At 56.6% G+C, this 8,184-nt stretch overlaps 1 protein-coding gene across 1 annotated transcript in view; it reads right to left on the bottom strand.

Moving 5' to 3' along the window:
- Positions 1–713: 713 nt before the first annotated feature.
- The window catches only part of Kif21b (kinesin family member 21B), a 43,624-nt gene continuing 36,153 nt past the window's right edge, over positions 714–8,184 (bottom strand). Inside the window, exons 28-35 of the mRNA XM_076872818.1 lie at positions 8,117–8,155; positions 6,090–6,226; positions 5,048–5,228; positions 3,736–3,900; positions 3,330–3,447; positions 2,605–2,775; positions 1,873–2,072; positions 714–784 (exon numbers count right to left, since the gene is read on the bottom strand). Coding sequence (XP_076728933.1) covers positions 724–784; positions 1,873–2,072; positions 2,605–2,775; positions 3,330–3,447; positions 3,736–3,900; positions 5,048–5,228; positions 6,090–6,226; positions 8,117–8,155 — 1,072 coding nt within the window. The 3' untranslated portion in view covers positions 714–723. The remainder of the gene's footprint in view (positions 785–1,872; positions 2,073–2,604; positions 2,776–3,329; positions 3,448–3,735; positions 3,901–5,047; positions 5,229–6,089; positions 6,227–8,116; positions 8,156–8,184) is intronic.

Raw genomic sequence — 8,184 nt, 5'->3', positions numbered from 1 at the left:
GGGAGCAAAGTCCCTAAAGCTGAGGGAAAGAATGTGTGGGAGGGAACTTCAAGTCGGTTTCCAGGAGGCAACAGCAAAAAAATAAAAAAAATAATAAATTAAAAAAAATGAAGTATTCCTGACCATCTCCTCAAGGGAATCTTTCTAGTAGCTCCACCTTGGCCCCCATCAGAATGGGACCCCAGGGAATGGTTCAGGCCCACTGGGACTAGATGTTGTTGGCCACAGGGTCCAAGGTCAGCTGCAAGGCCTAGCTGCCGACACCTGGTTTCCATGGTTACCTGAGGACTACCTGGTTGGGCTCAGAGGCAGGTGAAGTGGTACAGAGGCTGAGCTGGGCGCTCATCTGAGGGGCATGATGGGCAGAAGCTGCTTCCCCTCCCCTACAGGTCCCACCCTGGGCCAATGGCCTGCAGCAGGGCTAGCTCAGCAGGAGACCATGTGGTCAGATGGAGGGAACCCCAGGGGACTTCCAGGGGAGAGAGAAGAGGGGTAATGCCCTTTGGCTTCACAGCTTGATTTCCTCTCCAACTTCGTTCACCAGGAGGCTCCTAAGAGTCGGGAGGAACGAGGTGATAGTATCCTATGGCCGAGGGAGAGGAAGTGGAACAGGAGAGGGGCCACACCCTCTGTCCCCAGTGCCGCTAGCCAGTCTGGTCAGGCCACAGCTTCCCTTCCATGCAGTGAAGGCTGCTGGGGTTGAGGGTCCAGGCCTGCCCTGACCTAACTCCTAGGGTTGGCCGCTGGTAACCGCCGGATGCTCCAGAACTTCACCGTCAGGTCACTGGGAGAAGGATAGAGAGGGGGCTGGTCAGCTCATGGAGTGGGCCCAGCTGGCTGCTGATTCCCCCACTCCCCACGTGTGGCCAGGACGGGGGATAGGCACTGCCCCGGAGGAGGGCGGACCACAGGGTGGAGGAGCTCTGGGCGAGGGAGGCGCCTGGGGTCTCAAAGGCCCTGGGGGACTGTCCTCCTGGGCTTTCCTTTCTGTTACTCTTTTGTTTGTCCACCTGAACACTCCCTCCCTGCTCTCTGCTACCTGGCATCCCTCTCCTGGGACTCTGTTCATGCTGGGAGGAGGAAGGCGGGTGGAGAGGGGCAGGTGGAGCAATCTCTCTGGGCCAGGCAGGACAGGAAGGGACAGTAAGGAAGAAGAGTAAAATGATCTCATACCGTGAAGAAGCAGCTCAGACCGAAGAGGGGAAAAGACAGGGGAAAAGGAAAGAGGGGAAGAACGAGAGAGGAGACCGGGGAGAGGGGGAGGGTCAGGGCAGGGTGGTGGCGCGGCCCTTTATGGCCAGGACTCGGCGAGGAAGGCAGGGGGTGAGTCCAGGGACGTAATTCCACAACTTTACCCGGCAGTCACTGTTGGGGGAAAGAGTTGGAGAGGCAGAAAGGAGAGGCAGGAGGACACAGGAAGGGGAGAGGGAGAGAAGGGACATGGTCGGAACGAGAAGGAAAAAGAAGAAACCCGTCTGAGGCATACCCCTGGGGCCACGGGCCTGGGTGCTGCTTGCTCAGGGGACCAGGGCTGGGGCTGGGCTGGCAGGGCTGCTCTGCAGTCTGAGAGCCACCTGGATGGGGCAGAGACTGCTGGTGGCACTGCTGTGTGGGGGCAGGAAGAGCATGGAGACAGGTGGGCAAGTCCCGGCCCTGGGCTCAGAGGCTCCCTGACCCCTGCCTGGTGCAGCACCTGGCACAGAGGCACTCAGTGAAGGCTGGCCCCAGCTAGGACAGACAGGAGGGTGCCCTGGGGTCTGCTCTGTGAGCAGAGTCTTCAGGAAAGCTGTGTGGCCCTGAGCCTCCCAGCTGTCCTTCCCACACCAGGGAGAGGGACGTGTACCAAGGCAGCCCTCTCTGTCCAGCACCTACCTGGAGGCTGTAAAGATGTGCTTAGTGTTGGTGCAGATGGCATTGATGGGGCTGTCGTGGCCCTTGATCTCACCAATGGGCGTGAAGTTGTCCACGTTCCAGACTTTGATGACGCCCGCGCGGCAGGCGCTCAGCAGCATGGGGCGGCCCGGGACGAAGGCCAGGGCACACACCCAGTCCTTGTGGGCATTGGGGATTTGCTGCGGGAGGATTAGGGCTGGTGAGGGCTGGGGGAGGTGGGGAGGCAGGGAAGGACCTTGCCCTGGGGGCCCCAGGAGCACACGCCCCTCCTGCTAGGGACAGAGGGCTGCCACCAGGCTCCCCTGGTCTCCACAGCTGCCCCGCAGATGGGCTTCATCAGTCTTAGGCACTGGGCAGGGCTGGTTATGCTGAGGGCTTCAGGAGCCCTGATATGGGTCCTTCTGCCCTGGCCCCCAGGTTCAAAGCTAAGATCTTCCCTGAAGGAGAAACCTTGTGCCCTCAGAGAGGTCAGGCTCAAACAGAAAGGCTCCCTCCCAGGGCGGGGAATCTGGCGACTGAGCTTCACATGCAAACCCAAGGGCTGACCAGAAAGACTTTGCTGAGAGCAGGGGCCCGAGGTGAGACGTGGGATCAGGAAAGGCTGCAGGGGGCTCGGGGGACAGACATGGAAGTGGGTGGGGGACAGGCAGACTAGGGGAGCTCTGCCTGGGGCACTGGCCCTGGCCACCCTCTCCTCCCCTCCACCCACACCTGAATGAGCTCCTGCTGCTCCAGGTCCCACTTCTTGATGCCGTTGTCACGGGAGCCACTGAACAGGATGTCTCCCTGGATGGCCAGGCACTCGATGCCATCGTAGTGCGGGGGCTCAAAGTTATGAGTGGGGCCAATGGTACCTGTCACACACTCGCCGAGCTGGAACATCTGGGGGAGGAGGGGAGGGATGGGAGAGCCCCAGAGGGGCAGGGGTAGGAGGTTGGCATGGGGAGGCCAGGACCCAGGCCCTGCTGTGGAGAAATGCCCCACAGTCCTTCCCCCCGTCTCTCTTAGATATGCTTCTTTCCAACTTCTGACCACATACAGCTTCCAACTGCATATTCAGAGAGCAAACCAAATTAGTTGCTTGTATGCTTTGTGATTCTTCTTCCTATTGATCATTTTAATAGCCATATTGCATCCTAATCGGGATTTTTCCACCTGTCCTTAGACATATGGGCTGTTTCTAAATTGTTCAGCACTTACAAAATAATGCTGCGGCTTTATTAATTAATAATGCATTAATTTTAATGAATTAATAATGCTGAAACTTTCTGCACACCTTCCTGCCTTCTTTGGGGTGCTTTCTTCAGCATAAATCCCCAGAAGTCTCCTTACTTTTCATGAAGACTCCCAAGACACCCGGGGGCAAAGGTGAAAGAAAGTGGTAGAAACACCCAGAATACCCCAGCCGGGTCTTGGAGCAGAGGCAGCTCAGATACCTTGACGTAGTGGTCCTTGGAGCCAGTCACCACCAGGTCATGCTGGCTGGCAGTCTGGGTGACCGTCAGGCACATCACGGGGCCGATGTGGCCAGTCAGCTTGCCAATGGGTTGGAACCTGCAGTCGGGAGAGGCCCAGCCAAGAGCAGTGTGTGGGAAGGGTGCGGCGTCAAGGTGGGGTCTGCCCTGAGACAAACAGGCCTGGCTAGGGTACCCTTCCTCCTCCTCCAGGCAAGACCAAGAACCTAGACATATGTTGCCGTGGGACCCAGGGATTTCAGAAGAGGGGACACAGCTCAGCAGCATGTAGGACTGGGGGCCCAACTGAGGTCCTGCCCACCTTAGGGCTGATCATCCCAAGCTCCCTGGGGCCATGCCAAGCTTCTTCCCCAGGCAGCTCACTGACCTGCTGAGCTCCCAGATGCGGACGGCATTGCCTGCGGCCACATACAGCATGGTGCCAGAGGGGCTGAGGGCCATCTGGTTGATCTGGTGCTCCCCCTGGGCACTGGTGATAGCCCGGGTTGAAGTGGCAGCGCAGGCGTCACCTGAGATCACCTGGCCTGAGGACCTGCCCAGGGGGAAAAAGAGGCCAGGTTAGAGATCAAAACAGTCCATCCATGCAGGCCAGGAAACTAATAAAAGCTCCCTTAGACTGGCCCTGATAACGGGCTTCTTCCAGGAAGCCTGATGAGGACTGGCAGAGATGAACAAATTTCCCTAGAAGTGGGATCAAGGGGAGAGCGCCACTCCAGCCCCAGCTCCGCCTCTGTACTAAAGCACACCAGCCGCCTTGGGAAGACTGCAAGACTGCAAGACGGAGGCAGGGGACTGGGTTTGAACTTGGGCCTTGTGGAAATCCCTCAACCCGCCCCCCCAACACACCGCTTCCTCATCTGTGAAAAGAGGCCATGATACCCCTACAGTTAACTTTTCTCCTAAGATTTCTTTTTTCTTTTTTAAAGAGCGGTTTAAGGCTTGTAGCAAAAACGGAGTGGAAGATACGAAGATTTCCCATACACCTCCTTCCCCCCAACATGCACAGCCCCCTCCCCCTGTTATCAACAGCCCACATCAGAGTGGACCAACATTGACGTATCATCACCCAAGTCCATCACATACGTTGGGGTTCATTCTTAATGTTGTACATTCTGTGGGTTTATCTCCCACTATAGAATCACATAGAATACTTTCACTGCCCTAAAATCCTCGGTTAACTTTTTAAGGATCAAATTAAATAATAGATTGGGGTTTACAATGTACATAAAAGGACAAAATATGACTTTTATGGTGCTCATCTGGCTCAGTCTCCCCTGTGTCTGCTTGGGGCTGTCAGGGCCAGGCCTCAGGACCATGCCTGTGGCCATCTACCCTCACAGGTGGCTGGCCTGGTTTTGAAGGCTGCTGCCATCTGCTGGTCTCACCCTGTTTCCAGATTCCTCAGATTCCTATGTTTATATCCATCGTGGCTTGGGGCAAAGGTGGGATCCAGGCAGGCCAAAGGCTCACCAATCTGCTGCCCCAGAAACTTGGTCTGTCCCCCAAACCAAGAGATCTCATCTTGTTCCCCAGAGTCAAGCCAAGTCCAAGGGCAGTAAGGGCCTTTGTGTCCACATGGCCAGTTTGGGCTGGGTTCAGTGGACCACCTGGGCTGGAAAGAACTATTAGCAGCCCAGTTTGATGCAGCCCAATACTGGAGGGCAGATGGAGGGACTTACGTGAGAGTCCGAATGCACTTGGCTGAGTCCCGGATGTCCCACACCTTGATGTAGGAGGTGGACACGGAGAATACCAGCCCCGAGTGGCTGCAATACTTGATGGAGACCACATTGTTGGGATGGCCCTTTAGAGCTGCGATCTCCTGCCCCGTTACCAGGTTCCACATCTTGCAGCTTCGGTCTGTGGGAGAGAGGAGGAGACAGGAGGAGAGGAGTGATGTAAGCCATGGGAAGAGAGTGGAGGTGGGGGGCCAGGCAGCTCTCCTGCACTGGCCTGTCAAGGGAAGGGTCAGAGGGAACTGGAGGAAGTCTGACAGAAAGAAAAACAGACACATGCTTATGTACATGTGCATGTGCTGGAGAAAAACTCTGGGGAAAGAAGTTGGCGAGAGCTTTAAAACAGGGCTAGTCCAAGGTATCCTGAGCTAAAACAAAACTCCTAAGCCTTTGGTGCCTATTCCTACAGATGCCAACACTGCCTAACTGAATAAGGAAAACTTGAAAAATAAAGGAAAATTTGAAAGACAATCAATCACACTCTATTGCTACCTCCCTCCTGCTGTGGACGCACATATTTGTATATGTACACACGCCTGTGTTTCTATTACGCTCGCACGCATGCACGCACACACATCTACTACAGATGTGTACTTTCTGCTGGTCAAATTTCTGTGCTGTTGTGACTTAGAAGCATGAGTCTGTGGGGCTCTGCTGCTGAGATCAGAGGACTGGTTTAGCTGCGGATGCTGGGTGATGTCTGGAGAGTGGTGGTGTTGGAGCACCAAGATGTGTCTGTAGGTTGGACACCTGAGAAGCTTCCTGAAGTTTCTAAGGAAGATTTGGAAGACAGTGCTAGGTAGAGTCAGCAAGGCCAGCTGCATGGGATGGGAGCCTTGAGCCAAGGCAAGGGATACAGTGGTAAGCAAGTTGACCTCGGAGCCTCAGCTCATGGGAGCTTTGTGTTCTTGTCTCCTTCATGGCTCACTCTGGCAAAACAAGGGTGGGTGGGGGACCCTATTTGGCCAGCCAGAGTTCCACTTACCTTTGGACCCTGTGAAAAGCAACTCGTCTGTGGCGTCCAGGCAGAGGATGGGCTTGGTGTGGCCCTCGGCCACAGACACACACTGCAGCGGGGCTGTCCGCGCACCCTTAGCTCCTCCAACGGGGGTGATGATGCCCCTTCCCGGGAGAGAGGGAGAAAGGACGTGCCTGTCAGCCGGGGATACTATAGCTAGACTGATCAAAGTACATGGGGGAGGTGGGGTCAGGGCAGGGAGGAGATGAGGGCCTAATGACAGACTCCAGCATCTTCAGCCAACTCCACCAAGGTCCGAGAGCAGAGAAGGGCTACACAGGGCATCAGGGACCATCTGGTAGAGTAACAGCCAGTCACCAGGCCTGAACAATTCTGGGGGAGCAAATCCCATGCTAGGCCCCGCTGGAAGGAGCAGAAGCATGGGCCCTGCCCTCAGAGTCCCCATCTGATGCTGTCTGATCCAGACCCTGAGACATAAGAGCAGTCAGGCCCCAGGCGGGCAGGGCAAAGGCTCAAGGCTGGAATTGACCCTTGCAGCTCCCAACACAGTCTCCACGCTGCTTCAGTTACGCAGTGTGAGGGGAAGAGAGCAGAGAGGGAGGACCCAGGCCACCACCCTCCCAGACACCCTGCACAACTTCCATTTGCTAGTGACAGCCTCTGGGGCTGGTACCTCCCAACCAGTGAGACTCACCTGCCCACGTCCACCCACCCACCCAGGGGCTCCTGCTGGACCAGCATGGGCAGGTCTGCGTCTGTCATTTAAAAAGGGACAAATCCCTGTAGGGACCCCAGTTGAACTTGGGGTTAGGATATTTGTGGCCTCTCTAGAAGGAGGCTATATGGAGCTGGAATGGCACCTCCTTGCCCTGAGAGGGGACCAGGCAGAGGCCAGTGAGTGTGAGGGTTTGACTATACCAGGCTCCTGGGAGCTCTGAGGATGATTTTTATTTCCTTAGTGCTTTTTTTGGCTGAGTTATAACTGGAAATATATTCTAGTTCTTTTTTAAGGAGAATGCTGCTCCTGACATCGACCCTGTGGCCAAGGGTTTACTGAAATGACCAATGTCCTACCCCAACAGTGCTTCTGGAACAGCCCCTGTGGACTTGGTCACGCCCTCCCTCCAGGACCAGTGCTTGGACACACCCAGCTGCCAGCCAGGCACACGCACAATAGCGCCCCAGGATGCTCCTGCTCCCCACTTATGACTCTGGTGTGGGCCGAGTTAGCCAGTTGTGGAAACTGGTGAAAGGAGAGTCCTCCCTATAGTGAGAGGCTGGCTGTCCAGGCCAGCAGTTCCTGGGGGAAAAGCAAACTAACAAAGTTCGACACCAGGGCTGGAGAGCAGATTGGAGCCCTTCACTTGCTGGGGGCTCAGGCCCCCCAGGTCCTGAGACTCGCTCGGGGTTGTGGGGTGTTGTGCTGGGTTGCCGGGGAAACAGCCTCTGGTCGTCCCACAGGTCGAGGTGGCAGGAGGCACCTGCACATCTGCACACCAAGAGATGTGGGCCCTCCTTGGTGCTCCCCCCTGTCCCGAGCCAATGTCTGAAGGGCTCCCCTACTGGCATAAGCTAAGTCACAAGGAGTTTATGCACAGCCACCGGAGCCACCAACACCCATGAAAAGAACAGCAGCCCAGCTGCGGCGCCCACGGCCTTTCCCCTGCCCTCCGTCCCTGAGCAGCTCAGCTCTGGCCCCAGCCACCCCAGGCTTCCATGCTCTGCCCCTCCCTGCTCAGGCCAGGAGGGAGAAGAGAACAGGGTGGGCCACAAGCAACCGCACCCCCTCCCCAAGCCCCCAGCTCCAGCCAGGCCCGGCACAGTCAGAGGCCACGGGGCCACCTTGAGAGAGAGGAACCATGGGGCAGGAAGAAGTCTCAGGAGGGACATGGCGGAGGGGAGGCAGGGTTCTGGGAGAGGAGGGGCTGCATGCTGAGGACAGGTGTGCAGGCGGGAGGGGCCGGTGCAGCGAGAGGCAGAAATGAGAGAAGAGAGCCAGAGGGGACCAAACACAAGAGACTTTCTGTGTGTACCTCAGGACCTCCGACAAAGAGGAGTCGCTGTCATCAGACCTGGGGAGGGCAGAAAATTAGCTGGATTA

Source organism: Callospermophilus lateralis, chromosome 13, assembly GCF_048772815.1.
Source record: "Callospermophilus lateralis isolate mCalLat2 chromosome 13, mCalLat2.hap1, whole genome shotgun sequence".
Classification (NCBI taxonomy): domain Eukaryota; kingdom Metazoa; phylum Chordata; class Mammalia; order Rodentia; family Sciuridae; genus Callospermophilus; species Callospermophilus lateralis.
This window is presented reverse-complemented; position numbering and strand designations above follow the sequence as displayed.